Source organism: Vulpes lagopus, chromosome 11 (assembly GCF_018345385.1).
Source record: "Vulpes lagopus strain Blue_001 chromosome 11, ASM1834538v1, whole genome shotgun sequence".
Classification (NCBI taxonomy): Eukaryota; Metazoa; Chordata; class Mammalia; order Carnivora; family Canidae; genus Vulpes; species Vulpes lagopus.
The window spans coordinates 93,275,868-93,294,944 of record NC_054834.1 but is presented as its reverse complement, the minus strand read 5'-3'; the positions used below and the strand labels follow the sequence as shown (position 1 = coordinate 93,294,944).

The window sequence follows — 19,077 nt, the reverse complement described above, 5'->3', positions numbered from 1 at the left end:
GAAGAAGTTAATTAGGTCCCTGCTGTGCCCACAGGCTATCAGGGCACTCATTTCAGCATTTTCTATCCGGAATCAAGGCCTTGGAGAGTCAGTAACTTGAAACTCTATAGACTTTAGCACTGCCTTCTGAAAATTAGCCAGGCAATAGGAGATCTGTCTTCATGTTTGAAGTTTTTACTCCTTTCTCAGCCTTCATGAACGAGTGAGTGAAGAAGCTGATAGAAATCTTCCTTCTCATAAGAGACAGATGCGCCACCCTACTAGTGGAATAAGGCAGGATGACTTTGCTAAGTTTTTTTTTTTTCTTTTTTTGGAAAGGCAATTTCCACTCATCCTTAGAGCTGATGCCTGATTGTAGTTGGTTCCAGTGAGGCTCTTGACTGAGCAGAGACAGATTCATAGTTGGAATTAAAGGGCCAGCTAAACAGTGCCTTACGACTTCCCACCTGGAAGTACATGTCTTATAGCAATGCCAGATGTGAGACACACCATCATCACTGATCCTGGCTGATGAGGCAGGAGTCCTCCTCTATCCCTTACTCTTCCACTTGTAACTGCAAAAACCCTTGGCTGAAGAGATTGGGGCATTCCTGAGAGAGGGTGACTCCCATCTGCTCATTGGTATCTAAGTAGTTGTCTTACTGGCCCCAGCTTCCAAACTGAATGCTCTCATCTTCAAACCTGTCCCTCAGAAGTGATCAGTCTAGACTTTATAGATATCTAACTTTGTCCCTTTGAATTTAGGCATATTTACTGGTCAGATGCCAAAAGCAAAAGGATCCAGGTGGCTAAACTTGATGGGAGGTACAGAAAGTGGCTGATTTCCACTGGACTGGATCAACCAGCTGCAGTGGTTGTGAATCCCAAACTAGGGTAGGTACTTGAAGGAGTCTTTCATGTTCTAGATATTTTCCTGTGGATTTTTAAAAATTTATATCTTTAATTATTTTTTTCCTAATGGTACTAAAATTGTCCTTGGACTTTTTGGAATGGTATCTGTGACTAATTTAAAGAATTATAGTATGCCCTAAGGATCATTTAGAACTAGCCAAGCTTCAGACTGATACTGTGTAAGGGGAAGGCCTCTGGCCACACTTTTTGCATAGCCCAGTTTGTCTAAAATCCATGCATTTCTCAATAGAATTGAAGAATTGGTCTCTACCTGATGATTGGTGTAGACTAGAGGCTGCAAAGTGGTGGCTGGTAGGCTAAATATGGCTATATTGGACTAAACAGAGCTTTAAGGTTTTGAAAACTTAGTTACTAACATTAAAAAAAATTTATGCTGTATTTTTGGCTTGAAAAATGAGAACTGATAATACTAAGTAGGTATGCCTTTCTTTTTCTTTTTTTTTAGAGAGGTGGGAGAGGGGAAGGGATAAGGAGAGGTTTCAGCTTGGAGCTTGATGCAGGGCTTGATCTCACAACCCTGAGATCATGACTTAAGCTTAAATCAATAGTTGGACTCTTAGCCAACTGAGCCACTTGGGTTCCCCAGTAGGGATGCCTTTTTTGATGCAGTATTGCCTGGAACTTTTAGACAAGGCCTTGCTCTCATAATCACTTGATATTCATAACTGCTGTGCTCCACTCATTTATATTGCCTGCCTGGTCCTTTCCAGGTATTTGAAGTGATGTAATCCCTGGCCTATGCAATTCTCCTATAATTATTAATTGGATGCAAAATAATCCATTTTAAAATTGGAATCCTTATTTTATTCACTGATGCATCTCAAATGCAAGATAGCGCTGCTAACACATAGGCATTCAATAAGTATTTTATGAAGAATGAACAGTTCTTGTAATTATACATTTTAAAGTGTCTGAATATATATATACTTGAACAGGGCTGGGCAATTTCTATTGAGAAAGTTTTCAGGAAGGATAGACCACAGATGCACTGGCTCCTCCTCTTCTCACCCCATCTTCTAAAAAGTAAAGTGTAAAAACAGCATCACTTAGCACCCAGACCTCTATGAAAAACAGTTGATTTCCCTGTTGGAAGTTTTTGCTCTGCTTCAGTGGAGATGCCTCACTAGATGAAATCTTAAAAGGAGAAAACCTTCTGTTGCAGGCTTATGTACTGGACTGACTGGGGCAGAGAACCTAAAATCGAGTCTGCCTGGATGGATGGACAGCATCGGAAAACCCTGGTTCAAGAGAACCTTGGTTGGCCAACTGGCCTTGCCATTGATTATTTGAACAATGACCGGATCTACTGGAGTGACTTCAAGGAGAACAATATTGAAACTATAAAACATGATGGGACTGATAGGAGAATTGTTGCAAATGCAGGTTAGAAATGGGTTAGAATTTAATATATAACCACGAAGTATATTTCTAGTATCTGCCCATTTTCTCCAGAAGCAATGTGATCTTCATTTGATACAGTTTCTTAGATACCACTCCCTCCAACCCGCAGCTGCTGATTTAAGTGCAAATGAATCTATTAGCAATAATTAAGGGGTTTTTTTTGGTCCTTTTAACATAATTTTTAAAAGGTATTCTTACCAACAGATAATTGAAATAACCTAGTTTCCTGTTAAGTTGCCCTGAGTGCCCTAAGTGGCATTTCATGCGTACCAATGGAAATCCATGTCTAACCACTTCTAGACCCATTTGTTTTTATTATGCTCAGTTGTTTATTATGTACAACTGGAAACATCTAGAAGGAAAGAAACATTCTGTTTTCTTATCCAGATTTCTGCAGAATTGCAGCAATCCATTATCTATCAGCTTTACCCAACAAGTGCTGTCTTATGTTCAAAGAAAAAGACCCAGAATCTCTGCCATTCAAATTATTGTCCAGAAATAAAATTAGATCAGCAACTCGAAAGTGAGCAGGTTCTCTATAATTGCCATAAACCAGCGGGCATTAATCTAGTTTAATGTCTGTCATCTTGATCTCCCAAATAGCACACTGTTGTGGTCACATGTATAGAAGGTCTGCCTGAATGTTCCTGGAATATCAAGGCATTGTATTAGGGTTTAATTCAAGCATAATGACACCTGATATAAAAGAGAGGTAGGGAACTTTCTATTCAATAATTTTGGGTTTTGTTTTTTGTTTTTTGTTTTCTGTTTTTGTTTGTTTCCCTCTGTGGTTAAGCAGCAATGAACCCATATAGTCTGGACATCTTTGAAGGCCAGTTTTACTGGATATCTAAGGATAAGGGAGAAGTATGGAAGCAAGATAAATTTGGGCAAGATGAGAAAGAGAAAATGCTGATGGTAAACCCATGGCTCACTCAAGTTCGAATCTTCCATCAACATAGATATGATCGATCAGGTAACCCCAACCTTGGAATAAGATGTTCCTTATTATCTGGAAACCTTATTTCAAATTAATGGCTGTATTATTGGAAAGTGGTAGTGGATTATAATAGTCTGATCTCTTGGTGCATGAAAGGTGTGTGTGTTTTAACCATTTTGACCACAGAAAGATAAAATTGGAGGTCAGATGTAATTATGTACATCACCAGCAGATATGAAGTAAAAATATTTCAGTCCTCGTTGGAGTTACAGGTATATACTTCTGGACCACAGAATCCAGTAGGCATCCACCCTCTGCTAGGTGTAGGTGGGTTACATTGGGTTTCATCAACATCATCGGTGTTACATACTCTTTTAATTCCAAGGCTAGGCTAGTCAGGTTATCCTGAGCTACATGAGCCTCAGGTTAAAACTGTCAGTTACGCGCAGCCTGGGTAGCTCGGTGGTTTAGCGCTGCCTTCAGCCCGGGGCCTGATCCTGGAGACCCTGGATCGAGTCTCACATAGGGCTCCCTGCATGGAGCCTGCTTGTGTCTCTGCCTCTCTCTCTCTGTGTGTCGCTCATGAGTAAATAAAAATATATTTTTAAAAAACCTGTTAGTTATATGCATTTCTACCTCCTCCCCACTGTCCCATTTTCTTAGTTGCGGGTCACGCTTCATCAGGTTTCCGTGTTCTAACTAATTCATCCTTCACCATCAAATGGAGTCAGGTAAAAGGGAAGAGAAATTCTTGAAGTGAGGAAAGGAAATAGACTTTTATTAAGCTCTGTAAGTCCAATTCTCCCTTCAACTGTTCACTCAGACATCTGTTACTTCCATTAATCTGCAAAACTGTATAAAGAGGTTTTATTTTCATCTAACATACAGGAAACCCCACTGATAAAATAGCTCTTATGTCTTCCATGTTCTTGGGGCCCTTGTGCTGGGCAGTTCTAAAGACAGGAGGGAGAACACAGTACTTATCGTGAGCCGCTCTCTGGCCCTTGCAGAGAAGGCTACCTAGGAGTTAGAGGAATATCTGGAGTCAGCTGGGCCCCCATAAGAGAGTACTGATTACTGTGTAGGCCAGAGACCTAGCCCAGCTGTGCCAGATTAGCTTTTACTCTGGACCAATAGTTTTCACATTTTAGCATGTATCAGAATTATCTAGAGAGCTTGTTGAATGTATATTGCCAGGCCCCACCTAAGGAGTTTCTGATTTAATATGCCTGAGTGGCCTAAAAATTTGCATTTCTAACAAGTTCCCAACTGATGCTGATGTTACTGGTTAAGGCCCTACTCAAGTGTTGGCCATGGACTGGTAGCCCTGGTATCTTATGGGAATTGGTGGCAAATGCAAGACATTCAGGCCCTACCCACCCTTTCTGAATCAGATTCCCTAGGTGATTTGTATTACATTCAAGTTTGAAAAGTTTTGCTCTAGATTGCTGAAGAAGATGGGCAGATGTTGAGTGCGACTTTGGAATATGGTTTATTATATTATAGCCTTGCTATGTCTGTGGTTACATATTGGGTGACAGAGAATCAGCCCATTAACCATTCTGACAGAATGTTAGTCTGAGAAGGAATTTAGAGATCGTCTATACCTTGGAGATATCATAACATAAGCTAAGGTAGAATTCGGAAGACTCCAGAATTACCTGAGAAGCTTTTCGTGGTGACACTTGAGTTGCATCCTAGACCAATTTAAATCTGAATTTCTGTGACTAGGCATCAATAGTTGTGAATCGTTCCCAGGTGACTCTAGAAATTGCAGCTTTAAATTCCCTTGTCCTGCAAGTAGGAGAACCAAAGTCCAGAAGAAAGTCCTCTTACAAGGGGGGGTGGAAATCATATCTAATATATTATTTGGATACATTATGATCTATGGTAATGACAAATCTTGGTATAATAATAGGGTCTTACTGGTCTTTTGAACTATCTCAAAGTGCTTTGCATTAATTAGTTTTTGAGGTCATGCAGTGGACTAAACACCTACCTTCTAAACCTGCCAGGACAAGGGAGGAGATAAGTAATGCCATAGAATATGTGAGTGATATGGGAGTAGGATGGAGGGACTGTGCCACTTTGGTGGGGAGGTTGGGAGATGGCAGTGTAACTGAGGTGAGTGGCATGTGGCTTCCAGGGGCTGGGACACTGCCTGGGCTCTGATCTCACCTGGCAGGGCCACAACTCAGATCATGGGCATATCCTTGGTTGGGATACTCATTCCCTCCTCAGACCCTAACCACTGTTCTCATGTGCTTTCCAGTGCCCAACCGCTGTAAAAATGTCTGCAGTCACCTCTGCCTTCTGAGACCCGGAGGCTACAGCTGTGCCTGCCCCCAGGGCTCCACATTCATAGAAGGGAGCATCACTGATTGTAACGCAGGTAGGGGCACGGCTGGGGCAGCCACGGGGCCCTGGGAATATTCCTCTGCCTTCTTCACTAGGTTCCCTATCTGCATTTCACCTTCTGCAAGAGCCTGAAAAATCCCTGTGTGCTGGGTCCTTTGAAGGATGGAGTGGCTTGACAGAGGGATGAGAGAGAGGAAAATATGAACAAAGCTGGGTGGGACTTAGGGAGCCAAACAGAACTGGTGTCCCAATGATTGCTGAGAATTATTTGCTTGGATCTGTATAGACTCAGTCCCCTCATATCTACTCTTGTGTTGTTTTGTAAAGATATTTGGAAGTGGGTTTTCTATAAGGCCTTTACCTCCTTTCCCTACCCCATATTGGATATCTGTTGCTCTATAATTCAGTCGGCCTTAACTGGAGTTCCTCAAGTGAGGAACTAGGTTCCTGAAGGTGGGGGACCTTATCCAGTACAGATGGGAAGGCAAGAGGAGGGGCACTGTTCTCCACACATGCTCATTTAAAAGTTGTGATGAGTGAAAAAGGGCCACATTTTAAAAGATACCTTATGTTGTTGGGAGATGGAGGCCAGAATAAGGAAGCAGTGGTTTCTCATCCCAAGGGCTGTGGATGATCTATTCCTGGCAATACCTTTCTTCAATGACTCTTAAATTAAGGTGTGTATAAATCATGGGGAATGACTAGCGTCCCTACCTAGTGTCCAATTCTTTTTTTTCCCCTAGTGTCCAATTCTTAATACGCACATTAAAAAATCATCCTGCAGTTGACTAGTGGCCCGTTTTGTGGCTCAGGTCCCTTAGTTTGAGTTGATGGGGCCTTGCTTACCCACCTTTGGCCACCAGGGGGAGCAAAGCAGTTATACAGGCCCCACCTTTACTCTTCCCAAGGAGGCTGAGAAGTTGGCAGGTTTAGAGAATGAACTTAAAGGGAAAAAACTGCTTCCCCTGTTCCCCTTTCCCTGTCCCTACTCTCATCCCCAAGGTTACTGGAGAGATACTGGCAAGATTTCAATATTCAGCAATATTTTGAACCAAACAATGATTCCAGGCTTTTGACATTTGTCCTATGATGATTGGTTCTGATACTTAACTGCCATTTCACATTCAGGGGTTAGTGTTGGCCAAATTGTCACCTCATCTACTACTTTCCCCACTTACATTTCTTGCCAAATGAATTATAGTAAGATTCTTTTTGAAAGAACTTAACCAAAGCGAGCATGCCAATGGTGGTTAGTCATTCCCTATGAAGTCTTGGTTTGGTATATTAATTAGCTAACTTGATAAGTATTTATTGAGTGCTTACTATGTGCCAGGCACTAAATGTGGGAGATAACGAAGTGCTGGGAGTGAACACAACAAACAGATCCTCTGCTCTTGTTGAATTTATACTCTAATAGGACAATAAACAGAGCGCCACCCCTCCCCCAGATATATAATGGCAGGTGGTGAAAACAAAAAAGGAGAAAACTAAAGCAGGGAAAGAGGGATGAGGGTGGGGTGGGGGTTGGCTTGCCTTTACACAGAGTTCCAGGAAGGCCTCTCTGATAAAGTAAAATCTGAGTAGAGATTCAGATTGAGGGACTGAGCTAGCAGGACATCTGAGCTCCTGAAATAAGTGAACACGTCTTCTAGGTATGAGCTGTGGGAACACTAACAACCCCATCAGGCACAACCAGGGAGTCTGTGGGGGCTGAATTAGAGCAGGGGCCCAGAGAGAGGGCAGTTTTGGAGGGCTTAAAAAATAGGACATCTCTAACCAGCTCTCTGCCAGGCATTCACGCCTCTGCATTGTGTGTCTCTGTCAGTTGATCGATGGCTCTCTGATGCTTTGGAAGCTTCGGTTGAGACTTTGAGGTGTGCCCAAATTGAACTTTTGTGTTTCACTGGGCTTGCAGAGGAGAATTCTGAGAACTTCGCATGAGGACATAAATGTCCTAAGAGATTCCTCTACCACAAGTCTCTTTTAAATGTTAATGTACGTTCTGGAGTAGCATCTCTCTACTGTCTTGAGGGGGGGGGGGGGAAATGCTATAAATTGCCTCTTTCTTTCCACCAAATGTATGTTACTTTCCAAAACCTTATTACTGATAAGAAATTCGTTGGGGACTTGAGTGGAAGGTAACGTTTTGATAGGGCACCTGCTTTGCTGCCCCACCCCAGCCCGCTCCCCATCCTGACCCTGGGCCCACACAGATTTGCATGGTTTGGGTGCTCTGCCAAACGTGGCTGACTAACACTAACACATGCATGGCTTTCCCTTTCTGCAGCCATCGAAAGTCCCATCAACATGCCCCCCCCATGCAGGTGTATGTACGGAGGAAATTGCTATTTTGATGAGAATGACCTCCCCAAATGCAAGTAAGTCTGAATGTTGAGGTCTGAGCTGGAGGCCTTGTCTCTTCTGGGGGAATTTGAGTGAGACAAAGTAGCCAGAAAAAAACAAGTGCAAGAACCTGGCCAGTTCACTAATTTTCACATCTTGACCAGCTTGCCCTTCCCTGGAAGAGTCCGACAGAAAACTAAGGCAGTGCTTCTCAAACTTTCCTGCGCATAAGAATCATCTGGATCAAATGCCCATCTCGTTCACAGGATTCTGCATCTCCAACACTCCCCCAGGAGATGCCAGAGGATTGTGGGCCAACTCTAACAAAGAGTTAGAGAAGTGATGACCCCATTTTCTACTCATCTGGTGTTAATTACGCTTGGATTGTGGGAGACCAGTTGTCAGCAGAGCTGCTTCAGCCCAAATACTCTTGATGAGCAGAGATTGGGCTAAAGATTTGGAAAAAAAGAATTATTGAGAAAGCTCTTACATGGAGCAAGATAAATGGAGGTCTTTAAAATGTATTTAATGAATACATGTCAGAAGAGAGAACACAATCATGGTTCCCAGTTTTATTCTTGAAGAATTCTGTAGGGTAGACACCACCGGGCTTATTTGATGATCCCGTAGATGTCATAGCCACACCACTGAAAGTGGATTTCAAGGTCAGATTGCTGTTCTCTGCTCATCATCCATCCCTTGGTAGAATAAACTGATTGTTCTCCATGTAATTTGCTCAGTCAAACCTCTCTCTGCCTCATGTGTTCGTAAAGCAACTACGGAAGCCTAAGTCGGCCACAGCTTGTGAGCAATTCTTCTTTTACTTTCAGGTGTCCCAGTGGCTACATGGGAAAATATTGTGAAATAGGGCTTTCAAAAGGCGTCCCTCCAGGAACAAGTAAGTTTTAAGAATGTGAGCAACCTGGAGATGCCCCACAGCTCCTAAGCTGAATGCTGTTTATGTTCTACTTAACTCAGGCTTCCAAGAACGATTGGCCCTACCCCCAGCTTCCACTGTTAAGTCTTTTGGTTCCTTTCCCTTTCCACATGCTGATATGGTCACTTCTTATTCCCTCTCTGATGGCAGCAGTGGCAGTGCTGTTGACAATCATCTTGATCATCATAGTTGGAGCTCTGGCAGCCTTAGGATTTTTCCACTACAGGAGGACTGGCTCCCTTTTGCCCTCCCTGCCCAAGCTACCAAGGTCAGTTTCATTATGGGAAATACTGATTTTAGAAGCCTGGGTGATGTGACCCTGTGAAGAATTTAGGTGCTTTTTTTTTTTTTTTTTTTTTTTTTTTTTTGCTTTCTTTTAAAAAAGCATAGCATGCAGCTTACCTTTTCTGCAGAAACAAAAAGTGATGAACTTAAAGCATTCATTTCAAATCACAACTTCGTAATCAAATGCTTCTTTTTTGAAGCCTGAGTGCAAATCCCATTTTATAATTCAAATGATTGTGCCCACTAGTGGGCATTCAGGGTAGGCTAGAGCACAGTCTGTGGGATGGACCAGGATTTATTCCTGCAAGTGCCAAGTGGGCTCTCTTAGATCTCCAGCACCCAGGAATGTGCTTTAACACTTCCCCGTAGGTCAGGCAACTTCCTATCGTGTTTGATGTGTGAATCAGAGTGGGAATCGGGCACTCCATTTAAGGAAGATTTAGCAATATGGGGGAGAGAGAACTATTGCAAAAGGTTGTTTAAAAAATAGAGTACTGGGGACGCCTGGGTGGCTCAGTGGTTGAGCGTCTGCCTTTGGCTTTGGTCATGATCGGGGGTCCTGGGATGAAGTCCCACATTGGGCTCTCTGCATGGAGCCTGTTTCTCCTCTGCCTATGTCTCTGCCTCTCTGCGTGTGTGTCTCATGAATAACTAAACAAAATCTTTTTATAAAAACCACATTGTTTCAATTTCTTCTTTTCAGCTTAAGCAGTCTAGTTAAATCCTCTGAAAATGGAAATGGGGTGACCTTCAGATCAGGAGCGGATGTTAACATGGATATTGGAGTATCTGGTTTTGGGCCCGAGTCTGCTATTGACAGATCAATGGTGATGGTGAGTGTGGTTGCAAGGTTGTCATTGTTACTGTTTTATAAAAGAAACACTTTAGAGAGTATAAAATTAACCTAGAAAAAAAAAAAAGATGAAGCAATATGCCTCTCAGTATAGTCTTTATAAAATTAGGAAACATTAAGTTTGTTGCAGGTCTCTAAAAATATTAGTAATAAAATTGAACTCAACCCCTGCTCTCAGTCACAGTTGAATCGTAAGCAGTGGTATGTTTAATGGGAATCTTAAACAGTCTTATGTTCTTTGGGAGAGGGCAGAAAGAGAGCATGGTGTTTTTTTTTATGTGGTGACTCTTTGTATATGAAAGGAAAAAGGATTGTAAAATGGGTACAGTAATACCTCTTGTATTAGGACCAAATGGTTATTAGGTTTATTTTGGGAAGTGGACTGGTACAGTCTCTATAATCAATACTGGAAAATCCTTTTCACTATTCTCTTTTCCCCCAAAATCTTTCATATTTGCTCCTGCATGAAAGTACAATATTATCCATTCTTTCTCCTTTCCCATCTCCCTCTTCTCCTCTTTGCTCTTCTTCCACCACTCACCCTTTTCTTTGTTGTGCAAACCCAGTCCCGAAGTGATATATTTGTAGTAAGGAGCCAAAGACATGGATCTAGGCAGTGTGTTTCCGTTTCCTTGATCTGATAAATGACTGCGTTTGTTAACTTTATGTAATGGTTTGCTATATAGAAGCCTTAAGACTCCTGCCTTTTATTTTTCTTTGTAATTTCTTTTTGGGTAAATTTGGCATAGTACCTGGCATTGCTCCAAGTACGAGGGGAGCACCTTTCTTTGTGTAGAGACCAGATTTTTTTTTCCTCCATCAGAGTGAAAACTTTGCCATGGAGATGGGGAAGCAGCCCATAATATTTGAAAACCCAATGTATGCATCCAGGGACAGTGATATCAAAGTGGTTCAGCCAACCCAGGTGAGAAATCAGTCCTTTCTTTCAGGTGCTGCTGCTGTTGTATCTTGTTCTATTGAATAATATCCTCTTAGGGTTCTCCTAGCTTTCTCTCAAGTGGAAGGAAACACAAGTGTTCCATTCTTCAGCTTCACTATATGCAGTCACAGGACTGACCCAAGGATGTGACACCAACTTTTTGCATAGTTGCTGGGGTTTAGAAGCCATTCATGGGGTGCTGACCAAGAGCCTTTTCATTCTGACTGGTCAGAGCAAGAATTATGAGTCCATCCAGGGGCTTGGCAAGCAGTGCCTGGCACACACCGACTCTGTGTAAATATTTGTGAAGTGAACAAGTGAATGATTGTCAGGTCATTATGTAGAGATTTGGGGGACTGGGTATACTCTCTGGGTTCTTATTGGTATCACAAGGGTGTTATTTGAGGTGACCTCCCTATGCTTGCCTTCCCTGTACTTTACTGAAAAGTACAAAAGCCTCCAGAACTGATAGGCGGAGATCTCAATTTCCTTTGGTGCAGCCCTGTTGCTCACTCATTTTTAAGAGGAGCAGGGAGTTGACGTAGGTGTATAGATGAAGGGAAAGAACTTTTCACTGGATCTGGGTCAGTGACTCCTACACCACTTCTAATGTCTATAACTATTAACCTGTCCTTCCTTTGTCAAAAACTACTACAGCCTTTGTGATATATGGTTTCATTGTTAATATTTAAACTTCTTTTGAAGTCATAAGCTATGATGCCTTTTATTTATTTATTTTTAAAGATTTTATTTATTTATTCATGAAAGACAGAGGCTCAGGCAGAGGGAGAAGTAGGCTCCCTGTGAAGCAGGCTCCCTACAGGGAGCCTGATGTGGGACTCGATCCCAGGACCCCAGGATCACACCCTGAGCTGAAGGCAGATCAATCACTGAGCCACCCAGGCACCCCTATATGATGCATTTTAAAAATAAAATGTTTATTTATGAATAGCTTTCCTAAGATCAGAAATAATTGCATCTTGAAAGCATTTTACCTGACCCTTTGATAGCCAGGTAGCAATAAAATAGATGTGGCATCTCGTTAGGCATTTTTAAATACATCCATTTTCAGGCAGCCCAGATGGCTCAGCAGTTTAGAGCTGCCTTTGGCCCAGGGCGTGATCCTGGAGACCCGGGATCGAGTCCCACGTCGGGCTCCCTGCATGGAGCCTGCTTCTCCCTCTGCCTGTGTCTCTGCCTCTCTCTCTCTCTCTCTCTGTTTCTCATGAGTAAATAAATAAAATCTTAAAAAAAACAACCACACATCCATTTTGAGAAGTGAAACAGTGAATGTAGAAATATAGGAAAAATAGTGAATTTTTATCTTGTAATTTGTTTATTGCATATTCATGGTAATTTGGACTTAAGAGGGAAACTTGGAATCACATGAATGTCATAGAAAATGTCTAGAGGGGGGTCAATTCCATTATGCCTCTTGTTTCAAACATTCAGCCTCTTCTAAGGAGTTCTCTCAGATTATTAATTTTATTCTAAATGTCCAAAGATAAGATTCTCAATTCTCTGAGTTTGGGAATAATTCATGCTGTTCCTCTAGGATCTGGTTGCCAAAATACAACCAAAGTGGTTCACTTAAAAATATGGTCAACAGTGGGAATGAGAGAGCATGGACAACACATTACTAAGTAATATTGTCATTGCCAAATGAGGGTGTAAGTGAGATGTGTTTGCCTCCCAGGATTAAGGCATGACATAGATGACATAGGTGCTCCTGATTTGGGGAGATGGGAATAATGTATAGTCCTAAACCATGGAATTGGTCTCATATAAGAAAACTAGTGCTTCACCATGCCTGTGGGAAAGCAAGGTAGTAAAGAGAACCAGAGTTGATAAGAAGCTTCACAGCTTTCAAAACTGTAATGTCCTTTCATATGTGCACAGGTTACTGCTTCTGGAAATGTGGATAACCAGAACTATGGAAGTCCCATAAACCCTTCTGAAATAGCTCCAGACACAAAGCCGACTTCCCCAAGTGCTGATGGAACTCAGGTAACAGTGGCCGGCTACTGAAATGATACAGGATTTGCAAAAGGCTTAGGAGTTGCTGGGTTTACTGATGCTAAGGTAAATTAGGGAGACCCTGATAGGCTCACGGACCCAAGATATGGAGGCAGTTAATAAAGATAATCTTTAAAAAATAATAAATTGAAAACTTTCCTCTAACTAAAGCCACATTTCTTACATTGACTGGGATAGGAATGATATCCCTTGTGACATGGGAGACCATACAGAAAAGAAAGGTGACAGTCTTCTGGACCTAGGCTCTTAAGACCAAAGATGCTTGATTTTAGAGAATGACTTCATAAGAAGAATGAGCTCACTGTGTCAAGGACCCTTTCCTTTTTTACATAATGCAAATTTTCTATAGTGTTAACATCTTTGTTTCCAGAATGTCCTGTCTTAGCTCTACTGCTGTTACCTGTATTCACCACGAGATGGCACTACTTTATACTCTTCATCTATCCATCCAGGTCCAACCAACCAACATTATTGCCCTCGGTGTGCCAGGCACAGTGTTTAACACTGGAGATTAAGAGAAAAAAAAAAGACCACTGATGATACTCTATCTCATGCCTTCAGGCATGAAATTTTTAGACTATTTGGTCCACAGAAAGAAATTCAGTAGATAAGTTTGATGTAAAATTTTGTGTTAATGTATAATCTCTCACTAGTTTTAATGGATACATATGAAGCTAAATAAGATCTAGCTGTCTGATCTGGACAAACTATTCACCTCTGGGTTCTAGAGTCTTAATGTTTCTCATTGGGTCACTATTGGCATATGAAGTGAGATGGTTCTTTGTGGTACAAAACTCTGTGCATTGCAGGCCATTTTAGTATTCCTGGCCCCTGTCCAGTTAAGTGTCAGTAGTGTCTCCCCCAGAGCACCGTGGTTCCAGAAGTCATCCTCTACTCTGCCTCCCCCCACATTCCCAATTGAGACCAAAAGGATCTGGAATGGCTCAGTTCTAAGGTTCTATGACTTCTTCTATAAAGTAATGTGAAAACACAAATCCAAGGGTGGTTAGAAATCTGACCATTTCAAAATCCTTATTTCTCAAACTGCGTGATCTATATGCATAATGGGTATCTGCAGAGTTAACTTGGGAGTCATGCTAGATTTTCAGCACCTCAGATACTGGTTCCTGTTCAGCTTGTTTGGATCAAAATAAAAGTTGAATAAAATCCATGCTAATGAGGGCTCCTGGGTGGTGCAGTCAGTTAAGCATCTGTCTCTTGTTTTTGGCTCAGGTCATGCATGATATGAGAGTTTTGAGATCAAGCCCTGCCTTGGGCTCTAGGGGCAGGCTCCGTGCTAGGCATGGAGGTTGCTTAAGACTCACTCTTCTTCTTCCTCCTCTTGCCTCCACCTCTGCACCACCTGCCTCTCCCCAACCTGCTCACTTGCTCTTAAAAAAAAAAAAAATTAATAGTAATAAAGAGCTTATAACAGAGGTCCCTGTCTACCTTTTTATATTTCATGTACGCATTCCTTCTACACACACACACACACACACACACACACACACCAGATACATATAAATATTGTCTTAGAAAGGAATTTTCAGTTTCCTGTTTTTCAAGGGACTGATTTTTTTTCTTTAGCCTACATTTAAAAGTGGATTTTGGAGATTAATTTTCCACAGACTTCAAAATACTTGAATGTCACAATGTCATGTTTCTTGAATGTTCCCTGAATCAGACTCAAGCCCAAGGCAGGGCCAGATTTATTTTATATTCTCCACTTATTTTTCTTTTCCAGTCCATTTCAAGTCTAGTGATCCTCTTCACTAGACAGAGCTCCTTCCCAGCCTGAGCAGGAAGGAGAATGTGGTGGGGAGGCTGCAGCCTCTGACCTGCACGTCTATCATCAGAAACAAAATGAACACTGAAAGGCTTTTCAAATGAGAGTGGATCTTTACCAATTATAGTCCCTTTCTTTCTCATTTTCATCTTTGCAGTGTATCAGCTCTTTTTTTTTTTTAATCGGGTAAGGCTGAGACCCTCTAGCATCTGTTCTCCGTGGTAGATCTGGTGATCTCCCTGTATCAATTGTCTCCTGGGTACTGAGAAAGCAGCCCATGTGACTTAAAGCTGTAGAGGCACTTGGTTAGGATCTCCTTAGGTTAATGGTGATGTGCCAAAGAAGCTCACAAATCTATCTTTCATCAGTAAATTGGCTCAAAGTACTCAAATCAAGGAACATGAATTCCTGTGACTCAGTTCTATCCATTTCCCAAAAGTCCTGTTGACGTGCATCAGATTTCCCAAGGAGATAAAAATGAAAATCACCATGGTTCCTCTTGTTAGTAATCGCTTAACTCCACCTAGCCCATTCCATAAGCGTAAGCTCCCCGAGGCCAGGCTCTTGACCTGAATGTCTTCATCATTTTCTTGGTGGTGGCCATGTATGAAGTAGGTGCTCACTTACATGTGGGTTACAGTGAATGGTCTTCTGTGGTCTTGTGCACCCCGCGCTCCTTCACATGTTGGCCCTCTACTTTCACAGAGCAAGAGATACGCTTAGAGCATACGTGCTACCTTAGCGACCTGGTGGAGTGGAGTGACTGTTCCCTTGCTTTCTATTCCTTTGTCTCCATCCATCTGGCAGCCAGAGCTGTGTCTAGCACTGGCACTATGGGCAGCTTTTCAGCAAGACCTGGGCTACCCACCATAGTCTGGGTGATTTCTCTTTGGGTTCCTCAGTTTATGGGCTTCTGAGTCCTGTAATCATTCCCTGCTCTTCCACCTACCATTGGGTTATATGAGCTTGCTGTGACTGTCCCCTCATCTGTAAAATAAGAGTACCCAACTCACCAAGTTGCCAGGATAAAGAGTTGGGTAACTTATAAAACTTTTAGATTAACCCCTGATACATAATAAACTCTCGATAAATGCTAATTTTTGTTATCTCGGTGGCTGTTTTGATTACAGGAGGAAATGATGAAGGGGGAGAAGGGATATCCTTGAGTTCACCAAGGATCAAGCCATCATTTTAGGAAATGAGAGGAACAGTCTGGCTTTTTCCTTAAATTTTTGGCAGCCTCTGAAGAAATCTCTTGCCTGTTTCTGTTAAAGTTTCTAGATTCTGTACGCACAGATACTGTCAACTATACATGTGAAATCAAGGAAGTGTTTGGAACTATTAGATGAAACGAGCCCCAAGACTTTCAGTTTGTTTGGGGACCATCTAAGGAAGAACTGAACAGTTTACCCAGGGGGCAGGTCACATGGTCCCAGGTCCCAATTTGCTTTCTCCTTTACTAAGAAGACATTTTAAAACTTACCCAGGGGAACAAATCCACGCAAAAAAAAAAAAAAAAAAAAATTCCGATACTGAAAGTTTTCTGCTTCCCTCTTTCCATTTAGGCAACAAAATGGAATATCTTCAAACGAAAACTGAAACCAACCACTAACTTTGAAAATCCAATCTACGCAGAGGTAATTGTTGACAATTTTTCTTAGCACGAGCATTCGGCATTCTTCCTTAGCAATCATTTGCTTGGCTAAATTGGATATACACAGATTATTCTGAGCAAACTGGCAAAAATTCGTTTTCTTCACACAAAACTGTTTCTAGTCATGTTGGGGAAAAAAGGCTGATATGTGTTTCATTGTGGTCTTAGATGGAGAATGAACAGAAGGACAGCACTGCTGTGGCCCCACCTCCAATGCCTTCTGTCCCTGCTAAAAGTTCTCCAAAGAGAGATCCAGTGCCAACCTATACTGCAACAGAAGACACTTTTACAGACACCGCAAACCTTGTTAGAGAAGACTCTGAGGTATAGCTGTGCCAGCTATTTAGGGAATAATTAGAAACACACTTTTGCACATATATTTTTTACAAACAGATGAAGAAAAAGTTAACATTCAGTACTTTATTAAAAAAATATATTTTTTCCCGGTTTGCCTATAGTTGGAAGTGTCCATGGAAACTCTGCCTTGTGTGTCTTTTTTTTTTCTTTTTTACTTATGCCGTCTCATATTTTTACAAATAATTATCACAATGTACTATATGTATATCTTTGCACTGAAGCTATCTGAAGGTAATTCTATAAATATATTGTACATTTGTAAATTTTGCAAAGATTATCACATCATTAAATTTGCTGATAAAAATATCTGCTGAATTGGTTGGTGATCATCACAGTAAATGATCCAACAAGGAAAGGAATTGACTTGGGGCCCTTTAGCCATGTCTAAAGAAGGGGTACCACTCCTATTCCCTATAGAATTACCCAGGAAAGGAATCCAGGCCCCACCCTTGGGTCCATTTTTACGCCTCGGCACTTAATTAAGGTTCAATATTACCTGTAACCTGATTAGTAGGCATATGGATAGAGGGTGCCATGTGTTGTACAGACATCTGGATCTGACTGTAGACGCCTGAGATATGCAGAAGGTAGAAAACCAACTCAAGTTCACCCTTCTGCATGTTTGTGCTACCTAGCCAGAACACTTTCACATGTGTTACCTCACTAGCTGCCAAGGCAACATTCTTATTTGTGACATCTATGAGAAAGTTCTGTGTCATGAAGTACAGGTGTCCTCCTGCAAAGAGTTTGTATCTAATCGAGTGAAGCCTTGTGCCTGATGGACCCTAGGGTATCTTACATCCTTCCTGGCATCTCAGGTGGTTACCTACCCTGGACACTGGAGCTCAACAGCTGAATTACTAAAACCAAATCTGTGTCTTCATCAAGGATGGTGCAAAACAAATACCAGTTAAGCAAAGCCTCAGCTGGGTTTTCGTTTCTGTGTGTGAAAATATCATTATGACTATTTATTTCCTCAGTTGAACATGAATAGAAAGGGAAACTGTTCTTCTTGAGCCTTTTTTTTTTTAGGTCCTTTTGCGTAAATCGTACATTTGTATTGGAATGTACTGTAGAGCCTAGATTTTTCTCTTGAATAGTGGGTATAGTCTCCGCAATGGGAACCATGACAGGAATGTACAATTTCCATACTAAGTAGAATTTCTGGCTCTCTGTGCTAATATTGCACATTTTTAAAACAATGAATGAATGCATGGATGGATGGATGGATGAAACATGTACTACTGATTATTTTATTATGGAGTTCTCAAAATATTTGTGGTTCATATTTTGGGAGCTTATAATTTTTTTGAAATGTACTTTGATTAGAAAAGCAAATGGAAATGATGCTGCTGAGAAATTTCTAATAAATGTGTATTTTATCAGACTTCTTTCGTGTGCTTCTTAAGACCAGCTCATGAATTAGTTGTATTTCACTGTGCAGAGAGCTTGGGGCTTTGAGTGCTTGGCCGGCCACCTGAGAACTAGAGGTGCCCAGGGTTGAGGGAGGTGGTGAGAAGGAGGGATTCACAGCACATCCAGCCTTGACAGGCCTGGGGGGGTAATTAATCTCAGAGAGGAGTCAGCTCCTTAGGTTCCCACCTGAACTCTGAGTAGGCAGCCCCCTTAATTGCTTTCAAAGTCAATTTCCACCTCCTCTTTTTCTTCCTTATATTCCAGGCCCTGTGCCAGGTCCCCCTTTTCAGATCTAATTGTGAAAGAGTTCAGTGAAAGTACCCACTGCTGAGGGATCTTAGAGCTCCTCCCGCTGAGCCGGACGGAAGAGCAGTGAGGATGGTCACAGCTGGAGAGGGTTTTGTTCCAAATTGGAATTCAAGCTTCAGTGGGGTGTATTTGGATGCATGAACTCGGGGATGGTGGCATCTGCCAACAGAAGGTGTGACTAGAAGAATAAAAGGAAGCCAAGAGAACCTGCGCTTGGAAAATGCTTGTAATTTCCAGCTTTGGTATTTGTCTTGGGCATTAAGCTCAGTATGAAATTAGTCTTGGGAATTTCTTTTATGAGAATTCGGTTTTTCTGCTCGGCTTCATTTCTGAGTGTAGCCCGGAAGGGGATCAGAAAGCCTACTAGTGCCTTCCCGGCCTCTCCAGGCAGCAGACTGTGGCCCTCCCATTGCCCCTCCGGGTAGGCTCTCCTGGTGCCGGTGCTGGTTCTGAGCCCGCCTCCCTCTCTCCAGCCTGGGACAGCTGTTCTAGAAGTTCTGCGGGAGCATCGGGGTGGGGATGGCACCCACTATTTACAGGACTGAGGTG

At 42.0% G+C, this 19,077-nt stretch overlaps 1 protein-coding gene across 2 annotated transcripts in view; it reads left to right on the top strand.

Moving 5' to 3' along the window:
- LRP2 (LDL receptor related protein 2) overlaps positions 1-18,190 on the top strand; it is a 197,591-nt gene extending 179,401 nt beyond the window's left edge. For both annotated transcript variants that reach the window (XM_041774050.1, XM_041774051.1), the window contains 12 exons: positions 745-873; positions 2,075-2,295; positions 3,113-3,289; positions 5,526-5,645; positions 7,899-7,989; positions 8,785-8,852; positions 9,042-9,159; positions 9,880-10,009; positions 10,853-10,954; positions 12,869-12,976; positions 16,358-16,429; positions 16,615-18,190. In XM_041774050.1, the coding sequence (XP_041629984.1) occupies positions 745-873; positions 2,075-2,295; positions 3,113-3,289; positions 5,526-5,645; positions 7,899-7,989; positions 8,785-8,852; positions 9,042-9,159; positions 9,880-10,009; positions 10,853-10,954; positions 12,869-12,976; positions 16,358-16,429; positions 16,615-16,776 (1,498 nt within the window). In that variant the 3' untranslated portion in view covers positions 16,777-18,190. The remainder of the gene's footprint in view (positions 1-744; positions 874-2,074; positions 2,296-3,112; positions 3,290-5,525; positions 5,646-7,898; positions 7,990-8,784; positions 8,853-9,041; positions 9,160-9,879; positions 10,010-10,852; positions 10,955-12,868; positions 12,977-16,357; positions 16,430-16,614) is intronic.
- The last annotated feature ends 887 nt before the right edge of the window (positions 18,191-19,077 follow it).